Source organism: Melitaea cinxia, chromosome 24 (genome assembly GCF_905220565.1).
Source record: "Melitaea cinxia chromosome 24, ilMelCinx1.1, whole genome shotgun sequence".
NCBI lineage: Eukaryota > Metazoa > Arthropoda > Insecta > Lepidoptera > Nymphalidae > Melitaea > Melitaea cinxia.
This window is the reverse complement of record NC_059417.1, coordinates 7,910,389-7,932,578: the sequence shown is the minus strand read 5'-3', so window position 1 is coordinate 7,932,578 and position 22,190 is coordinate 7,910,389. Positions and strand designations below refer to the sequence as shown.

The 22,190-nt window shown below is 36.1% G+C and overlaps 1 protein-coding gene and 1 pseudogene across 1 annotated transcript; both read right to left on the bottom strand.

The window, feature by feature from the left end:
* Positions 1-238: 238 nt before the first annotated feature.
* On the bottom strand, positions 239-21,280 carry LOC123665362 (mediator of RNA polymerase II transcription subunit 25-like). The gene is made up of 14 exons (XM_045599674.1): positions 21,159-21,280; positions 20,744-20,902; positions 20,124-20,287; positions 16,169-16,323; positions 15,114-15,214; positions 14,266-14,434; positions 13,563-13,718; positions 11,899-12,096; positions 11,205-11,348; positions 10,551-10,605; positions 6,388-6,548; positions 4,118-4,417; positions 3,048-3,164; positions 239-350 (listed from the first exon to the last, which is right to left on the bottom strand). The coding sequence occupies exons 1-14, from the start codon at positions 21,278-21,280 to the stop codon at positions 258-260; spliced, it is 2,094 nt and encodes a 697-aa protein (XP_045455630.1). The 3' UTR covers positions 239-257.
* On the bottom strand, positions 11,631-11,749 carry LOC123665802 (annotated as a pseudogene).
* Positions 21,281-22,190: the final 910 nt, after the last annotated feature.

Genomic DNA, 22,190 nt, shown 5'->3' with positions numbered 1-22,190 from the left:
ATATGCCTCACACTAAACGGCCACCACTACGATATACTACTGTGTCGGCGGTCCGGAAACACAATGCACAAGCACAAACGACTAGAGCAAAGCAAACATCTGTATGACCACTACTATTGCATGCCATGTGCGGAATCGAACCCGCAACAGCCTAATGGTTAAGGTATGACTAGATATTGTGGCGATAGATATATTATGTTAAGGTTTAACAGGTTTTTATATAAAATAAAAAAGTTTGTGTTAAAATATTTTATATTTTACATAAAGTCATTGTAATTACTCATATCGTCATATTGTTGTGTTTGAGCGCTCGGCCGCACCGCCGCGGTCCCCGGCCTGTACTGTGGCTGCTGGAGACATTTACAACATTACTTTTCATATAAGACTGCTAAGCAATTAAACTTATAAAAATATTATTTAAATAAATTAACGCCTAACACTAACCCTCAACGCCCCCCAGTAGGATTTTCTCCTACACAATACATAAGCACAAACGCCTACACCATGACAAACGTCTATATGTCCAATACAAATGTCTGTCGTGAGCGGGGATCGAACCCGCGACCGCCAGCGCAACAGTGCTGTGACCGCTGCGCTAACGCGTCGTCAGTGTACGTTTTGTTTCAAATCCTTTTTAATACAAGTTATTTGTATTTAATTATTGTCAGTATTATTGAATACGTTGATCAGTAATTGTAGTTTTCATGACATATGTAACAAATTATTACATAAAACTTAACTTATCTCTGACTCACTTTAAACTATAATTACTGCTTAATTTTTTCCATGTTAAATTTAAAATATGTATGTTGCAGGTAGAGTGAAAAAATGTTAGCAAAAAAAAAAGAATGACTACTTTTGAAATATTATTTTAAATTATGATGTTAAGCATGCTAGCACGTTACATCTAAAGTAGTGTTAGCAAAAAGAAAATTATTTAGTTTACAATGAAGGTTTGGAAATTAATCACTGTAGCAATGCTTTGATAAAAGGAAGCTAGTGATTATTTGAATAGCAAAATATTGTGTTCATTTAATTTATTATTTAATTGTTACTATACTGTATATTAAAATTATTGAATTATAAATAAACAATTAAAATTAATAATATATAAAAGAATGTTTTTTTGCAACTTAATGATTCCATAATTTTGCTTATCAAAAGATCACTTAAAGTATGGGATTGAAACAATCTCAGAATATAGACAAGATATTTTTATTAGCATATGTATGTACTCAAGTATTTATTATTGATAATTTAAGCAAGATATACAAATACATTAATAGGGAATGTGTGATTTAATAGTGAGAACAGAAAAATAGGGATCTATTTTCTGAGAGGGTTCAATTCCAAAAGAATAGAGAATGTTAGTAAAAGAAGCTTTACTTAGCGCGTGTTCACATGTGCGGTCGAGCGCCGCGTGCTGCCTGCTGTTGCTAGAATACACATGGAGCGTCACGTCACGAGGTGCGTCATACGTCATTGCCACGTAACACATGACACAGGTCGTATGAGTGACAAAAAGCGCCATAAAGTGCTTAATGACATTACAAGGTCCAAAGATGTGTCACGTGACAGTCGAAACACCGAGGGCCGGTTTAAGGTACCGTTTGTGGATAAGATAAGTTTATTCTGAACATAATGTACGAATACACTTTAACAACAGAAGGTTGAATAGGCCATTAGGACCTGTATCTCCTCAATTAGTAAACTACAAATTTTAGATTCACATTTTTTAATAGAAATATCTCAAAAATAGTGTAATTCGATAGTAAAAAATTAATAATAACAAAAACTTTTATCTGTTGGATATCATCGTCCGTCAAAAAACGTTATCCACAACCGGTCAAACCGGCCTTAAATAAGTCTAAAATGATATGTCATGGCATCGGAAAAATCACGTGAGCAATGGACTCATATAAACTCAAATCTCACGACCAATAAAGCTATATCGAGCACGACGTGACACATCCAAGTTATTGTAATAGTGGATGTGTGATTATATATCAGCATTAAGAGCACTAAATTACAATTTCCGAAGGTAATTTTCAAAAGCCGTCTCTAAATTAAAATTTTGGACAAATGTTTTCAGACGCTCCTACTGAGGATCGAAAGCAACTTGAATTATTACTAAAACAGGACTATTATAATGTAAATTCCTAAAAAAATATTTTAAGATATCCTCTACTAAAAAAATAATCGATTACAAGTGAGTTTACTTACAAATATTGATTGATGTAACCGGAATTATCAAAAAGTAGAAATAACTTGTTATGAAAATTACCTTCTGGTTTGTATTTACCCCTCTTATAGTTTGAGGTGAACAAAAACAAAAGCATAGTTGATAGATTGTAAGCATCGAATTTATGGTACAGCTACATTATTGTGCAAACTAATATTTAAAAAAAAAACTATTTTTTTAAATATTATTATAGAAAAAAATATTAAAGATAGTAATGGGGAATAACCTAATGTCTACAATCGTGTGATATCAAGGCATCTATTTTGTTTATTGAATGAAAAACCACAGCCATAAGGTGAAAGGTATATAAAACATACTTTATATACTGTTCACAGAATACACAATGTAACTACGATGTTTTATATATATTTTACCTTGGAAAAAAAAAATAAAAATAGTAGTGATAGGCTATATTGATTAAGAATCACAGTAATTTTTTTACTAGTTTCATATCTAAGGCAAGTAGCACAAAGACAACTTTATTAAGTGATATGCAAAAAAGTAAATTTATTAAAATGTTGCCAACTCGTAGACGTTGATATTTAACTGTTTATTAAATAGCTGTATACCTGTAGATTAATCTTGAGTAATAAGTCTAGGCAGCTAGTAAAGAGGCGAATTAAGTACATTGACTGCCACATACGCCACCATATATACATCTGTAATCGCTTTTTAGCTACAAGGCTAGACTCTTTATAAATTATCGAATGATGTAAATTAACTGCGACATATGCTCACACACTAAAACATGTTTCTGTATGTCATGTGTTTAAATGTGTGTGTTTGTAAGTCTGTGTGTTCATACCTGTTGCAACAAATGCCTCAGACCAGGGTTTGCGGGTAGCATTGGACGGACCAGGCGAGGATTAGGTCCACGCATTTGTTGCATGTGGGCCTGTAGCTGAGCTTTGCGTTGTTGCTCCTATAGAAATTTCGATTACATTTTAAATTAATTTGATGGTTTCATCTTTGAAAATTAACAGTACGAAAATGGGTAAAATTATAATTATAGACAAAATTGCAATATAATAATGCTTACGCACACACTCACATACATGCACACTCACACGAACTCACGCAAGCACACGCACAAACACACGCGCACACACACACATGCACACGCACGCACGCATGCACGCACGCGCGCACGCACGTATGCACGCACGCACGCACGCACGCACCCACACACACACAAACACACACACACAAACACACACACACAAACACACACACACACACACAAATACACACACACACACACACAAATACACACACACACACACACACACAAACACACACACAAACACACACACACACAAACACACACACACACACAAACACACACAAACACACACAAACACACACAAACACACACAAACAAACACACACACACACACACAAACACACACACACACACACAAACACACACACACACACGTACTCTCACGCAAACACAAATATACACTTGCGCACACACAAACATAAATACACACTTGCGCACACACAAACATAAATACACACTTGCGCACACACAAACAAATACACACTTGCACACACAAACACAAATACACACTTGCGCATACACAAACACAAATACACACTTGCACACACACACAAATACACACTTGCGCACACACAAACACAAATACACATTTGCCCACACACAAACACAAATACACACCTGCGCACACACAAACACAAATACACACTTGCACACACACAAACACAAATACACACTTGCACACAAAAACACCAATACACACCTGCGCACACACAAACACAAATACACCCTTACGCACACACAAACAGAAATACACACTTGCGCACATACAAACATACGCACACATACACGCACATACACGCACACACACTCACCTCCAGCTGCTTGTAGTGCTGCTCCTGCTGCTGTGCAGCATGCAGGTGCGACACGATATCCATCTGCGACTTAAACTGCGCCTCCTGCTGGTGCGCCGCCTCTAGCGTCTGCTGCAGGTGCTGGATCTTCTCCAGGTTCTGCTGTCGCGCGGCCTCTAGCCCGTCCATCGGCGCGGCGCGCGGACCCTTGCCCCCCAGCTGCCCCACTTGACCCACTTGCCCGACTTGATTCACTTGGTTTATCTGAACTTGATTTACTTGGCTAACTTGAGAGCCCATGTTGCTGTTTATCATCATACCCTACAGCAATATGTTAATTTTTAATATAGAAGAATTTGACAAATGATAACACCCAGCCTTTTGTATTTCTATAATTCAAAAACATCAATATGCTTTATGTATGTTTTTTATAATAATAATAATATATAATAATAATTGTTTATTTGCAAGAACATGGTGTTGAAGTTGTACAGAATTAACATTTGTATAGTCCAAACATGTTCTACCTTACGGTGTGCAAATATTAAATATAACATTAACTGTAGATTATTTATCTTTGAATCTGAATTAGTCTTGAAGAGATACAAATGCTTTTTTACGAATACACAAACTTCAAAGATGTACAGCGAAGGTAATGGTAGCATTTTTAACGATTTAAATAATGGTTTACAACTGTCTAAATATCCGGCGCCACACATTGATCTTATACATTTTTTTTGGATTTTAAAAGCTCGATGAGCGTATACAGAATAACCCCAGAAGATTAGGCCATAACTAAGATTTGACGCCATATATCCATGATATGCCAATAGCCCTATCTCAGCAGTTGCTACTTGATATGTGCGCTTCAGAACATAAACAAATTTATCCAATTTATTGCACAATTTAAGGATATTTTCTTTCCAGTTACAATATTTATCCAAAGTTATACCTAAAAATACAGCGGAATCCACGTTCTCAATGGGCGAGTTATTATAGTTAATGTCAATTTTCGAAACAGTACTATTAGCAGTTTGAAATCGTATGAACTTTGTTTTGGTTAAATTTATTTTTAAGTTGTTTTGTGTAAGCCACTCTACGATTTTTGTTAATGTTGAACTAGCTTCAATTTTTGTGTCATTAATATTTTTTCGCTAATGGTTATTGTTGTATCATCGGCGAATAAAACAACGTTATGATTCGTAATGTCAGGCATGTCATTTATATATATAAGAAATAATAGGGGTTCCAAGATACTGCCTTGAGGTACACCATATGAATTATGCTGGTAAGAAGACTGAAAATACCGTTTTTTCTTTATTTAAAATTTTTATAATTTCCACGCATTGTGTGCGATTGGATAAGTAATTTTTAAGCCATTCTAATGCCTCCCCTCTGATGCCATATTTGTACATTTTTTCTAATAAAATTGGGTGAGAGACAAAGTCAAATGCTTTAGTCATGTCCAAAAATATCGATAACGGGTAGATTTGTTTATTTAGACATTCAGTGATTTTCTTTATTAGCGAAAAACATGCCAAATTTATCGAGCTTCCTTTTCTAAACCCAAATTGTGTATTTTTTTTTTTAATATACTAAATTATTAATGTACATTACTTTTTCAAAAAATTTTGAAAGGACTGGCAGAAGTGTTATTGGCCTGTAGTTTTCAACATTTTTAATATCATCTTTTTATGTATGGGTTTCACTATTGACGTTTTTAAGGGCGATGGGAATTTTCCTTGTATAAAGGAGGTGTTAATTAAATGCGTTAGGGGAACTATCAAGAGCGGAGCGCAGTTTTAGTAAGCAGACGCCGTAGCCTAAGGACCTATGGACATGCATTGCAAACGTTTTGCTGAACCTATTCCCATCCTCACCAGGAGCTCAGGCAACCCTGCCTACCACATGAACTCTCAAGTAGTGCTGTGTTCCTAGAAAACTCTTTTTTATACAACTAATTCGGTAAGGAAGCGAACGGTTCAGCCGATGGTAAGTGATGACTGTAGCCTATAGACGCCTACAACACTAAAAGCATTGCAAGAACACAACACTGCTTGAAAGCACTATTATTTAGCTGTGATCTTCTCTAAGGTCGAGGTCCCACCCCAGTCAGGCTGCTCCAAATCATAATCAATGAAATTTTATGTGCACATTGGGTAGGTCTGAGAATCGGTCAACATCTATTTTCCATACCCCTAAGTTATAAGGGGAGAGGGATTAAGGGGGTTAATAATATATATTGCAAAACAACGTTTCTGGGTCAGCTAGTATAATATCGAATTCCTCACCTGCTGATGCTGCTGAGATTGCTGATGCTGCTGAGATTGCTGATGCTGTTGAGATTGCTGATTCGATATCGACGACATGGCCGGCATCGATATCGTCATACCCGTATTGTTAATCTGACCCATCCCTGATGACATACTAACTGCACCTAAATTTTGGGTACCTGGCAAAAAAAAATGAACTGTTCATCTATATATATAAATATAATTGAAGTGTCTGTCTGTGATTCCAAAATAACTATATCATTTCAAGTGCATATATTTATTTACACGATACTAAAACAAGCAAATGGTTTTAAAATTTTCGTCTGTCTGCCCTTCTGTTTGTCCGAGCTAATCTTCGAAATAGCTGAACCGATTTTTATTGGACTTTTACTAGAAAATAGAGGATGTTGTAGAACTATATATTGGCCACTTTTTATACCGAAATTCTCGCGAAATAGGGATTTACGCGGAAAAACCCGTATTTACCGCGTCCGAGTACCTACCGCCCTGATAGATATGAAAACCAAACGGCGCCACGGTTCGCTTAAACCGAAAATAGAAATCATCATATCAAGAATTTCGCTCTGGCGGGTACATCGTTCCATAGCTTAATTGGCTAGAGCGCCGACACGGTCAGTCGGAGACGCGGGTTCGAATCCCGCTGGAGCGGTCAATTTTTGATATGATATTCAAAAAATGTTTAGAATCCCTACTGTGTGGGTTAACACAAAAATAAAATCGTACATATTAAGAATAGCATGGTGTCGTCTCCTGTCAAAGATTTTCATTGTAATATGAAACTTTGAATAGTTACGGGTCTCTGTAAAGAACTCACTATAGACAGCGCCACGGTTCGCTTAAACCGAAAATAGAAATCATCATATCAAGAATTTCGCTCTGGCGGGTACGTTGTTCCATAGCTTAATTGGCTAGAGCGCCGACACGGTCAGTCGGAGACGCGGGTTCGAATCCCGCTGGAGCGGTCAATTTTTGATATGATATTCAAAAAATGTTTAGAATCCCTACTGTGTGGGTAAACACAAAAATAAAATCGTACAAACCAAACGCTTTCCATAAAATACAACAATTTTTGCGATCTAAAAAATCTATACTACACAAAAACTGAAAAGTTTGTTTGTTTAAACACGCTAATCTCAGGAAATACTGGTTCCAATTGAGAAATTATTTTTGTTCTGGAGAGCCCATTTACCGAGGAAGACTATAGGCTATTTTTTCCTCAAATTAACGCGGCTGAATCTGCGGGGTACAGCTAGTACGCTTAATATAAACCGTCCGTTACATCAATTCGATATTTTATCTACTACTAAATTAATTACAGAATTCAGCTGGAATGGCGAATCCGGACAAAATGTTACAAAGACAGGTGATTTTACAGTTTCCCTAAGATACATCCACCCAAAGAAAAAGTAACTGGGAATGGCTAGCTATTATATATATATATATATATACTAGCTGTGCCCGCGGCTTCGCCCGCGTTGAAATTAGTGTGTCACCAAGTTTTGCCGGCAAACTTCCAGTGAAACTCTCATCAAAATCGGCTTAGCCGTTCCGTAAACCTTCCTCTTACCAATGGTGGAGCCCTCTCTACAATGGAGAAACCGCATGAAAATCCGTTCAGTAAATTTTGAGCGAATCGATCACATACACTTTTGGGGACTTATAATACACTAACTGTTGCCCGCGATTAAGTCCTCGTGGTTATGAAGACATGTATTACTATTAAGATGCTTAACGCAAATTATTTTTTAATTTCAGTCACTTAAAATGCTTATCAAACTGAGTAACTTTTTAAAAGGCACAATTTAGTATAATTTAATAGTTATTTTTATAAAACGTCTCTATACACCACATTTTTGGTTTTATTTTCAGGCTGTATATGTTTCATACAAACTATCAACCCCAATTAAACCCCTTTAGCGATGGAATATCGTAAAATCCGTTCTTAACGGACATCTGCTAACTATAGTCTACCTCCCTGCCAAATTTTATCTTTGTCCATCCTGTCGTAATGATTTAGTCAGTGACCTTTCTGTTTTATATATATAGATTACGATGCATTATTTGGACACCTCCTCACCATCTATAGAGCATATATTTTAAATTTCAAGTCTCTTACTTCAAAAACATAAGACTTTCATACAAACTTCCGACCCCCGTTTTATCCCCTTAGGGGTCGATTTTCGTAAAATTAGTTCTTAGCGGATGTTTACACCCCATAAGGAACCTACCTGCCAAATTTCAAGTTTGTAGCTGTTATAGTTTCGGAGGTTTAGTGATGAGTGTGTCAACCTACCATCCCCCGTTTTAACTCCAAAACAGAGTTGATTTCTAAAGATACATTATTTGGTCACCTTTCTACCATCTATAGAGCATACATTTTAAATTTCAAGTCTCTTACTTCAAAAACATAGGACTTTCATACAAACTTCCAACCCCCGTTTTAGCCCTTTAAGGGTCGAGTTTCATAAAAACAGCTCTTAGCGAATGTTTACGCTCTATAAGGAACTCACTTGACAAATTTCAAGTTTGTAGCTGTTATAGTTTCGGAGATTTCGTAATGAGGGAGTCAACCTACCATTACCCGTTTTAACCCCAAAAAGGAGTTGATTACTAAAGATACATTATTTGGACACCTTCTCACTATCTAAAGAGCGTACATTTTAAAGTTCAAGTCTCTTACTTTAAAAAATAGGACTTTCATGCAAACTTCCAACCCCCGTTTTACCCCCCCCCCGGGTCGAATTTCGTAAAACCTATTCTTAGCGAATGTTTACGCCCTAAAAGGAGCCTATCTGCCAAATTTCAAGTTTGTAGGTGTTATAGTTTTGGAGATTTCGTGATGAGTGAGTAAACCTACCATCCCCCGTTTTAACCCCAAAAGGGAGTTAATTTCTAAAGATATATTATTTGGACACCTTCTCACTATCTATAGAGCATACATTTTAAATTTCAAGTCTCTTACTTCAAAAATATAGGACTTTCATACAAAATTCCAACCCCCGTTTTACCCCCTTAGGGGTCGAGTTTCGTAAAATCCGTTCTTACCGGATGTTTATGTCCTATAAAGAACCTACCTGCCATATTTCAAGTTTGTAGCTATTATAGTTTCGGAGATTTCGCGATGAGTGAGTCAGCGTACCATCCCCCGTTTTAACCCCAAAAGGGAGTTGATTTCTAAAGATATATTATTTGGACACCTTCTCACTATCTATAGAGCATACATTTTAAATTTCAAGTCTCTTACTTCAAAAATATAGGACTTTCATACAAAATTCCAACCCCCGTTTTACCCCCTTAGGGGTCGAGTTTCGTAAAATCCGTTCTTACCGGATGTTTATGTCTTATAAAGAACCTACCTGCCATATTTCAAGTTTGTAGCTATTATAGTTTCGGAGATTTCGCGATGAGTGAGTCAGCGTACCATCCCCCGTTTTAACCCCAAAAGGGAGTTAATTTCTAAAGATATATTATTTGGACACCTTTTCACTATCTATTGAGCATACATTTTAAATTTCAAGTCTCTTACTTCAAAAATATAGGACTTTCATACAAAATTCCAACCCCCGCGTTACCCCCTTAGGGGTCGAGTTTCGTAAAATCCGTTCTTACTGGATGTTTATGTCTTATAAAGAACCTACCTGCCATATTTCAAGTTTGTAGCTATTATAGTTTCGGAGATTTCGCGATGAGTGAGTCAGCATACCATCCCCCGTTTTAACCCCAAAAGGGAGTTAATTTCTAAAGATACATTATTTGGACACCTTTTCACCATATATAGAGCTTACATTTTAAATTTCAAGTCTCTTACTTCAAAAACATAGGACTTTCATACAAATTTCCAACCCCCGTTTTACCCCCTTAGGGGTCGAGTTTCGTAAAATCCGTTCTTAGCGGATGCCTACGTCTTATAAGGAACCTACCTGCCAAATTTCAAGTTTGTAGGTGCTATAGTTTCGGAGATTTCGTGATGAGTGAGTGACCTTTTATATATATTATAGATTATAGATATATATATATATATAAACTACTATACATCCACTCAAAGAAAAAGTAGCTGGGAATGGCTAGCTATATACATTAAATCTAGAAAGAAATGTGATTCAAATTAAAAAAAAAAAACTAAATTCAGACAACAGGAACGCTAGTTATAAGATACATACCAGTCATGGTAGTGGCCGTCGGCATTCGGGTATTTATTTTCTGCTGCTGAATTACCTGAACATAAGAAAAAATACTATACATGAAGTACCCAAGAAATATCATAATTCACCAATTGATCAATTAATATTGCTATGGGGAAGTTTAATAATCGAATGGTCAATAGATGATTTCGATAGTTGAATTATCTCAAAAGGCATGGCGGTTCCTTTATTTTATTATATATTATTTAATTTTTTAGACAAAATAGTTCCATTTCAGATTCACAGAGAAGTAGATGTACAAAAAGTGCTGTGTAGTTACGGAAGTAAAGAATATAGCCACTCTTCCCGTGGGTGTCGTAAGAGGCGACTAAGGGATGACACAGTTCCACTACCACCTTGGAACTTAAAAAGTGGACCGATGGCGGGATAACCATCGACCTGCTGGCTTTGAAATACACAGGCCGAAGACGGGAAGCAGCGTCTTCGGTGCGACAAAGCCCATCGTGGTGATTATGGGCACACACGTGAGTTCACGACATTTTTCGCGCGAACTTGTGGAGGCCTATGTCCAGCAGTGGACTGCGATAGGCTGAAGTGATGTGATCAGTGATTGAAGAAGTACAAATAAGACGTTTGCAGAATTTCTAAGGCTGTAAAGAAGTTGGTTCTTACCTTTTTCATTCGGTCTACAAACGTAGCCTGATTGTTCGGTATGAAGCCGAGGTAGGCTTTCTTGTCTGGCGTGTACAGCAGTATCAACACCCTGATGTCACACTGTTGGGGTGTCGTTGAAGGTGTAAAATGTACACATCCCGCCTGAAACAATGGCGCTTATAGTTCTTTCTGTTGTTCTCATTTTAATGAAAAAAAAAAAATTATAGGCATTTCAATGTGTAATTTTGAAATCCATTACTTGTGCAGCCATCTTTAGAAAAGTACTATATAAAAGTAGTATTTTAATTATACGAACGAAGCCTGAATAAAAAAAAAAAATTGTGTGCGTACAAAGTACACATGTCAGAAGTGAAACTTCTTTGGCAAACTAATTCAAAAAAAAAGTAATTAAAAAGAAACGAATTGAAAAAAAAAAAAACAAAAAGCTAACATCACGCGGTGTTCCCAGGCGGTCACCCATCCAAATACTGACCGCACCCGACGTTGCTTAACTTCGGTGATCGGACGAGAACCGGTGTATTCAACGCGCTATGGATGTTTAAAAATGCGTGACGCGTGACGCTTTTGATCCGTAAAATTTACCCCTGAAGAGGTTTCACTTCAATAAAATGGTATTAATATTCAAACCAATATTAAATACAATACAATTGATTCTTGTTGATACGAAATAAGTTAAATGTTGAATACTTACGAAACCATTAATCATAACTTTAGTAAGAGATTCGAGAGCTTCATTCTGCTGAAAATGAAATAGCACTGATTTGCTATCTTTCAGATACTGTCCACCGATGTTGCTGATAATCTGTTTGTGCATGAGCTGCATCAATAGTTTATTGGGCCAAGTGTCCACTTTTAGTTCAGGTTCTATATCTTTTGAATTAGCTGATACCTGGAAGACGTTACAAGTTATAGGTAAGTATTAGCCTTGCGAAGTTTATATCACTGAAAAGAAAGGAGAGATATATATCATTTTGAACTTAGGATATATATCACTCATTTAGCTCTCCAGCTCATTTAGCTCAGTGAAATAATTTTATGATGCAACCAAAATGCAACCTAATGTTGTCAACAAAAAATACTTTTTCGCTTGTTCAAAGCAAGACGATTGAGTATATGACCTTGTGAAATATGAATCGAAAAGATACAGAGCCATAGCTAGCTATCTCTCTCTTTCGCATGATAAACGCCGTCGTCCGATCGAGTGGCTCACTAGCTCAGTCTCGTTTACTCCCGCTCAGTACGCCAGTCTCTCGAAAATGAATCATAAACCTGTGAGCTGGAGATATATTTGAAACGCAAGTGAGGTGATGAGAGACTAGCTCACTTGAAAAGATATGTTTCATTTGTATCGTTCACTCATGAGTTACCAAAATCTAGTATAGTATTTTGATTATGGCTGGAAATTTTAGACTTAGACTTAAGAGTATATCTCGAGTGATTTATTTTGTGCTATTGAGTTGAAAGACTGAGTAATATTTAAATTTGGGTAAGTAAAGACATTAGTAGTAACCTAAATAGATGCGAGAAGTATACCGCATTTTGTATTCCAAAATGTAAAGTACAAAGTACTTCCTTTATTTTGTCGCTCGCTTCCTTTACCTTTGACGCCGTGTTGGCGCAGCGGTCATAGCCATGGATTGTATCGGTTGCGCTGGCGGTTGCGGGTTCGATCCCCGCACATGACAAACATTTGTATTGGCCATACAGTTGTTTGCCGTGGTCTGGGTGTTTGTGCAGTCCTAGTGAGTCTCCCCACCGTGCCTCGGAGAGCACGTTAAGCCGTCGGTCCCGGTTGTTATCATGTACACCTGATAGCGATCATTACTCATAGTAGGGAATATATCCGCTAACCCGCATTGGGGCAGCGTGGTGGATTAAGCCCTGATCCTTCTCCTACATGGGGAAAGAGGCCTATGCCCAGTAGTGGGATATTACAGGCTGAAGCGATTCCTTTATCTTTATCGTTACCAATGGACATCAACAGAAAAAACTTTACTCAGTGGAGGAACATCTATACAAAAAGTAGGGCAATATATTAGAAATGCTTTATTATGTAGTTAAACTTTGATATTGCACAAACAAAATACAAAATATAAAGTGAAAAGCGGTATTATAAGGCCATAATAGGTAAATAAAAACTGGTACTAATTTTTTATACATGTGGCGACATCTATCTGATATATGAGTTTTCAAAGTGATTAAGTATATATACAAACTCTGATAGCGCGATGTAGCATACGTCAGTTTTCTCTAATTACGTAGTTTGTAGTCGTTCGTATTTCGCGCGATAGATGTCGCCACATACAAAACAAAGCTCGTGAAAATAGCATCAGACACTTGGAAGTACAATCTCACCTGGCAAGGTAGATGCCTCAAGACCTTCTGCTCTCCAGCCGCCTTCCCCTTCTCCAGCCACTCGAGCAGGCCACTCCATATAAACGTCCGCTGGGCTCCAGCGAACACGCCGGACGACGGACCCGCCTGGGGGATGGGGGTGCGCTGCATACTCGCCTGCGGGGGCTACAAATTATATCATTAGGGTACGGTCCGCCTGGTGGTAAGCTGTTACCGTTGCCTATAGAGGTTTTCGTTTATCAATTAACAATTTGGAAAATATTGTCTTTTGATAATAGGAAGCAATTATTTTTAGCTATATATATATTCTTCTGTTATTAGGACATTGTTTTTGTTAGTTTTTATAAAAATAAAATATAAATACACCTAGCGCCACCTAGTGTTCAGTATCACATGTATTGGTTAGTTATTATCTGTCAATAAAGTTAGTTCGTTCCAAGTCAAATAAGTAGCACATTGTTTTATTCTTCATCAGTTTTTAACCTACTACGAAAAAGGAGAAGGTTCTCAATTGGAATATAGTTTTTTTATGTGTTACTTCATAACTTTTTTTACTCGGTGTACGGATTTCGATGATGTTTCTTTAGTAGTTGATTTATCCCTGATAATGTATCTATACTTGTTATACTGTATTTTCATGTAAATTAAAGTCCGTTTCTTTTTTTCTTTGTTCGAGAACAAAGAAATCAATAAAATATCTTACCTGTGTAGGCGGCGGGTAGGAAGGCTGCGACAGTTGAGTCAGTAGTGCAGAGTTAGCATAGGGCGCCGGTCGGGGGGCCATCCAGTTGTTCCTCACTGGACCCACGGACCGGGGGTTAAACTGCGCTGAGGGGGCCCTTATTGTAGGCACAGGAGGGCGGGGGGCTTGCCTGTTAAACATATTTTGAATTACCTTTCAATTAATACTATAAACACTATCGCTTCAGCCTGTATAATCCAACTGCTGGGCATAGGCTTGTTTACTCGTGTAGGAGAAGGATTAGAGCTTAATCCACCACGCTGCTAAAATAGTTCAGGAATATTGTGGGTTTTGCCTCGGAATGAGAGATAGTCAGCTATAAACTTGTAAAACTTAAGCATATTATTTGATTATAAAAATTTTTGACCTTTAACCTTTGACATTGAAATATCTGCAGTCGCGGACACCCTACGATAGGTAGGTTTTGAAATAAGTTTTTGGGTGTCAAAATAAAGGTTTATACTAGTTTATAGCTGACTACCTCTCATTCCGAGATTCTTGCTCTCATTTGACTAATATTCCTGAGGTACAATTTGATCAGTATCAGTGATTGCTATCAGGTGTGCATGATAACAACCGAGACTGACGGTTTAACGTGCTCTCCGAGGTACGGTGAGGAGACCCACAAGGACTATCAACCAGATCGGAAATAAATATTTGTATATATACACGCACAACTACACCAGAGCGGTCGAGTGGAGCGGTATCGGCATTTGTACTTGTGTATTGTGTCTGAAACAGACACAGGTGGGGTCCGCTGAGTGCGATGTGGTTCTTAATCAAAGGTTACAGGTTATGATGTTTCTTACACAAACGTTTCCGGTTGTACTTCAGGCACTGGAGGTGGTGCTGGGCTGGGCGGTCGCTCTTTGAGACTGTAGCCGCGCAGCAGCACCAGGTGACGAGGGTCCTGAGACAAAATTAGAATATGATAGTTAGAAGACCACAGCTTCTGTGGTGAGTAATGTGACCAGAGCACCTAGGGAAGGTGCACACGGTGCTTCTAGTGTTGCAGGCGTCTATAGTCTATGGTGACCGCTTGTCATCAGGTGGACTGTACACTTGTTTGCCGACTTAGTTGTACAGCTTCATTGTACACCATGGACAAATTCAATATATTAACACAAAATATTTTCAACAATGTACCATTCGTGGACTGGTTTACAAATAGGAAAATAGAAACGTTACGTGGTAACCTACTTTTAAAATAAATATATTTTTAGGGAGTGAAATATAAACCGCAAGCTTTACTTTTTGGATTTGATTTGAGGAGTCGGAGCTGACACACGCACATTTTTTATGCTGTCAGGTTTTCTGATTTATTAAAGTATTAGATGCCTGCGGTCACCAACCCGCCTGCCCAGCGTGGTGACTATGGGCAACACACATGAGTTCACGTTATTTTTGGCGTAAACTTGTGGAGGCCTATGTCCAGCAGTGGACTGTATAGGCTGTAATGATGAAACTATTAGATGATCCGATAGACGTTGTTCTGCCATATGGATAGCCACCATTATCACCTAGGAGTATAAAAATAACCTGCGATCTATTCTTACGCCTATCAAATATATACACAAAAAAAAATCGGTCAAGCCTTTTTTTTATGTTAATAGGTCGGCAAACAAGCGTACGGCTCACCTAATGGTAAGCGATTACCGTAGCTTATAAACGCCTGCAACACCAGAAGCATCGCAAGCGCGTTGCCGACCCAATCCCCAATCCCCCCAGGAGCTCTGGTCACCTTACTCACCAACAGGAACACAATACTGCTTCCTTTCGGAGGAGTTCAATAACAAACATTGTGTCACAATAGTTTTTTAAATTAAATTATACATAAATACTAACAATAATACACAACACGAACCTTAGCATAATTCCTCTGCTGGGCAGTATGTAGCTCGCCCCCGGCATGCTCATACAGGGCCAGAAGAGCCGGTAACTTTTTAGACGCTGCTACTGAGAGATGTATTCCACGTTCACCTAAAAGTTTTGCCGCCTGTTCTACTGTTGCTGGTGCTCCTGAAATATTTAAATTTCTATTTATTCACTATTCTTGTGTACACCTTACGACCGGCCTTAGGGTGTCGTCTATTAATCACGAATTGTTCGAAAAGGTTGGAGGGGTTCGAAAAAAAAAATGACAATACATCACAAGAAAGGGCGTAATGAGATATGTGATTTTTTTTTTTTTTTTAAATATATCGACTAGAGCTTGACTGCGACATCTCACCTGAGTAAGTGAAGATGCAGCCTAAGATAGTGCGCTCTTGCCTAGAAGACGCCTATTCACTCTTGATTTAAAGATACCCAAGTTATAGTTAGTTATTATTTATTTCTAAACGCGCGACTTCTCAACCAAACAAATAATCAACAAATGCCCTGAAACTTTGATGTACTGTCCGGAGAATATATCTGTATTTAAAGATAATAATAATTCAATAATAATAACATAAATTGTACGAAAATAATTGTGTTTGCTCGCAAACGAAAAAAAAACCGACTTCAATTACGTCGACGAGTAATACAACGTAGATCGACGAAAAAATAGTCAAGTAACAACGCGTTATCAAAGATTACTCAAAAAGTAGTTATCAGATCACGATAAAATTTATATGTGACCACATGATAAACATCACCTTTCGATTAAATTAAAAATTATCAAAATCGGTACACCCAGTAAAAAGTTATTACGGATTTTCGAGAGTTTCCCTGGATTTCTCTGGGATCCCATCATCAGATCCTGGTTTCCTTATCATGGTAACAAACTAAGGATATCCCCTTTCCAACAAAAAAAGAATTATCAAAATCGGTACATCCAGTAGAAAGTTGTGTGGTATAATACAACGTAGGTCGACGAAAAAAGCGTCAAGTAAAAACGCATTATTAGATATAACTCGAAAAGTAGTTGTTAGATCTCAAATAAATTAAAATGGGACCAATTGGCACACAAAACCTTTCAATTAAAACAAAATTTGTCGAAATCGGTCTACCCGGTCAAAAGTTCTGATGTAACATACATAAAAAAAAAAAAAAAAAAAAAAAAAAAAAAAAAAAAAAAAAAAAAATACAGTCGAATTGAGAACCTCCTCCTTTTTTGGAAGTCGGTTAAAAAATAAAAAATAAACGTGATTTTTTTTAGTCTAAAACCTCACCACTTATCACCAAGGAGGTTAGTGGGTCAAAGAGTCGCTCAAAAACATTAATATACGACTTCTTATATATATAAAATAACAATATTTAAGTTCAAACTAGACCCCTGCAAGTGTACTGCTAATTTTTCATTTCAATATCTTAACATTAAAACAACTTTTATTATAATTACAAAAAAAAAATGATTTTTGAAATATTAGACGATTTGCAACTTTAAACTAATGCTAACCATAACTTCATACTATACACTAAATTTATACTATACACTTATGAACTAATAGTTAATACAATAAAATAAACAAATATTAGAACAAAAATATAATATACTAACTGTACCCTGCGAATTTAGACGCGTTAATTTGAGGAACAAAATAGCCTATACCCTTCCTCGGTAAATAGGCTATCCAAGACAAAAAGAATTTTTCAATTCGAACCAGTAGTTCCCGAGATTAGTGCGTTCAAACAAACAAACTCTTCAGAGTTATATTGTTAGTATAGATAGAAGACTATTGTAGATGTAATGTAATATTATGTTGTAGTATATTACCATAGTAAATTAGATAAATAATGGGTTTATTACTAAATTAATATTATAAACAGAGAAAGTGTTCATTCGGCACAGTTTGCAAGTAACTTACTTTCCATGAAAATGTCTCCCCGTAATGGTTGTTTTCCCACCTCAAGATTGGATGTAATATATATTTAAAATATATTTGATATTTATATTCTGGTTTTCCAGTCATTTACACATCCAGTTGGATTACAATGAAACAAATTTTTCGCATTTTATCAGTTCTCTCGTGCCCACAGTTACTGTTAAGTATTTCGAAACGTCGGGCATCTAAAGAACTTAATAAACCGCGATAATATCCGAAAAAATTGTTTCATTATAATGAGTGATTCAAGTAAACATTAGAAAATAGTCTTGAAAGAAAACAACATCCATTCTGACAAACATTTACGATATCGGTAGAGTTATGTAACCACGCGCAACCTGATATAAATTTATTTGAATAATTAATAGGACGATACTATAGCGCTGATAAGTCTTTACTTCCTAACTATATTCCGGGAGGTGCTGGAACACAGATTTATGTAACCGATCAAACCTGCTATCAGGACACTTTCTTATACTTTACAGACTTTCCACCCATGGGTGTAATCACGAATTATTGACATTGCAATGACCACGATAAGCGTCCTGGTGTAGTATCTGTAGTCGCCTAAGCGCCGGAGCTCACAGGTTTGATTCCCGCTTGTAATTAATATTGGGTCTCTCCACCGTGACTTGCGAGTGTGTCTAAAACTGTCGATCCCGATTGCTATCACAAATACCTAATAGCGATTATTACTCGTGGTAGTGAAATTATCCGCTTATCCGCAAAAAAAAAAGCGTTGTGTATTAAGCTTCGACTTGACTCCTAAATAGAGAATGAGGCCTTCGTCCATCAATGATACGCACAATCAATCAATAAATTGCTATGTCATGTTAACTAGCTGTACCCACGGTACCTGACTACTTTGTTATGTAAAATTATCAGATATCAAAATTAATATAATATATATCGTCAGAAATTCTCAACATGAATTTTTAATTATGTGGTAAAATAATTATTGAAAAATAATCTACTACGAGTTTAAAGAATCCATTGTAAATTCACAAATATTTTCCTAAGTATTTTATTTAAACTATCATATCATCATATTTTTAATATTTAATATATAAAACATATATATATTATATAGGCACAGTGTATAATTATTGAAATGTTTTCCTTCGACTAGTTTGTCATATCCTTGTCACTTTTAACTAAAATAGAAAATATTTACAAATTAACATTTAAAATTTTTCTATTTTATTTATCTATAGATATAATAAAATGGTAGGAAAGTCAAAACTGTACATTCAATATTTTTTTTAAAGAATACTTGTGGTGTGATCTACAATCAATACCGATGCCAAAAATATAGTTTTTAGAATTTTTGTCTATTTGTCTGTTTGTCTGTATGTATGTCTGGGATAAACTCAAAAAGTACTGCATATATTTACTTCAAATTTGGCACGAATATTATTAAGAAGTCGGGTCAACATATAGGCTACAAATTATCACGCTATCACCTACGGGGAACGAGCAGTGAACCTTTATTCCTTCAACGCATTCTGTAACAACATGTAATCTAACGACGCATATTTGAATGTTGTTGTTATTATGTTAATAACCATGCTATAAGCTAGCTTCACACTATAAATAAAGACATTCTGTAGTATATTTAGTATCAGCATTGCACCCGTGCGAAGCCGGGGCGGGTCGCTAGTTAATAATAAATTCATATTCATTTTTTTTGCTACCTGGTAATATATAAATAATTAATAGGAAAACAAAATTTAAATAATTTCATAAAATAAAAATAAAATAATGATATGAAGAATATATTATATGAAGTAACTCAAAAAGAATGTGTATACATCAATCGACTATTGATCACAGGCATTAGGGGCACTATCCAACTGACATACAAATTTATAACTCATATTTTTGTTATAAATACATAACATATTATACATATATCATACTTAAAATCCTGTAATGGAAAACAAGTTTGCTGCAAACTACACTAACAGGCCATTCAAAGTATTGCACATTATTAATGAAAAAAAAATTCTCTACCTGGTGGCACTAAACCTCCGGTATACGCTGAGTATGGAGGCGAACAGCACAGTAGTACCACGTGTAGTGGAATGTCCGACCGGCCTATATCTTCAAAGCATGCTACAGCAGCTGTTAATGCCTCTGTTACACACGCCCTGCTCTCCGCGTGACCTCCTATAAACCTACATGAATAATATTCAATGTTAAGTCAATATGAAGATAGTAAAATATGAGAGCTACATATATTTTGTTTCACAATATATATAGAATAAAATAATTCTTTATAACATTCTTCAAGTTTCACTAAGTATTTTTGTCTGAAGTAACTTTGAATTCTTGTTCATACTGGTATTATAATTTTTACCAATATGAAGGTGAACTATAATTTGATATTGTAAAAATTGTAATGTCAATAAGATACAGTTATTTGTAAAACTACTTAATTTGCAATAAATGTTTGGTTGATATATATAATATTCTTTCAGTCCAGCAGTGGACTGTGATAGGCTGAAGAGACAGAGGAGGGAGACAAATGCTTATTTGTATATTTCATGTTCAGTTATATTAATTACTGTATCTGTCAGAAAGTTTTGTGATAAAAACATGAACAGAAGTGATAGACTGGTAGTAATACTCACTCTAAATTATCAATAGTATCCACAACACTCTTGGGGCATGTAAATGGGCCAAATGTGGATACGGGGAGGTCGGGATGACAATCCGCAGCCTGGTATGTTACAATACCATACACTGAACCACTGCCAATACCTTCTTCTATGGCTCCGCCATGGAAGTACCTTAGAAAAGTACAAAATACTTTTAAAAGTAGGTTTTATTTATATAATAAATTTATCTTGCAAGGTAAGAAAAAATACACTGAGAAAACACACAGTTGAAAACCAAATACAGTGATTCCAGAGAATTGACAAAGCAATCAGTGAAATCCAATGTTTCAAAAATCAGAAATAAAATTACAAAAATGAGAACTCTATATGCTACAATTTTTTTGTATACATAGCTTAATTTATAAACTCCAATATTTTATTCACTTACTCTAATGTTGGCACGATATAATTTGTTTTTAACTCAGATATAAACGCGCTATTAGCAGATGTAGTTTCTATAACAAAAATTACTCCTGCCTGTGTAGGAGTATCCGGAGCGTTAACAACCATTTTTTGTATTTATTGAAATATAGCTTACTATTATTTCATTTAAAAATATTTATGTAATTAATACATAACAAAAATAATAAACAACAAAAAGTAAATCACACACGGAGACCGTGAAATCACACTCTTTTGACGTACAATGACATTGACACACATATGATTTCAAAGTTTTAAGCATAAGTAGACATTGGACGCGTTCAACAAAACGACCGCACTGATTGTAAAACTCTCTTTATCGTTCCACCTAAGGCCCGTGGTCGTCGCGAGTTCCCATGAAGTTTCGTATTGTTTAAGTTAAAATTTCATACACACTATATTGTACTTCATGGACGTGTCACACCAACTTAGTGATGTACGCAAGAAACTTATACAAAACAGTATAAGCTTATTGGTGGTACCAGTTACCACACATAACAATTACAACGATTATGTCACAGATTACAAAGTTTCGGTAGAAATAAATCCTAATATGTAAATAAAGTGCAATTTATTTATTTATTTATCTATTTTTATTTGGGAAACAAACAGTAAAATATAACACAAAGTAAAAAGAACAGCAACAAGATAGTGCATAAACCAGTCAAGTTTCCACTAACAACTAACACATAATAAGCATAATAAGCATATATATTATTTATTCAAGAAAACGATGAAATTTTGAGGTTAAAACCAATGAATTAAAATATTGTCATTATATAAAGTTTTACTTTCTTCTTGGTATAAGGCATACAAATAATTGTGTTTGCTGGTAAACGGAATAAAACCGACTTCAATTACATCGACAAGTAATAGATCCAGATAAATATATTTGTTTTGGTTTAATTAACCCTCGCTCCTTGGGTACAGGTCATGAGGAACTTGTGGTTGCGTTGCGGAAACATGGAATCGACATTTGTGCATTGAACGAAACATG

Coding starts and splice junctions, on each gene's coding strand:
- LOC123665362 (XM_045599674.1), bottom strand. CDS start 21,280: ATGGTTGTTAACGCTCCGGATACTCCTACACAGGCAGGAGTAATTTTT. Junction 20,288..20,743: donor GATACTATTGATAATTTAGA/GTGAGTATTACT, acceptor TTATTCATGTAG/GTTTATAGGAGGTCACGCGG. Junction 3,165..4,117: donor AGCACTACAAGCAGCTGGAG/GTGAGTGTGTGT, acceptor AAATTTCTATAG/GAGCAACAACGCAAAGCTCA.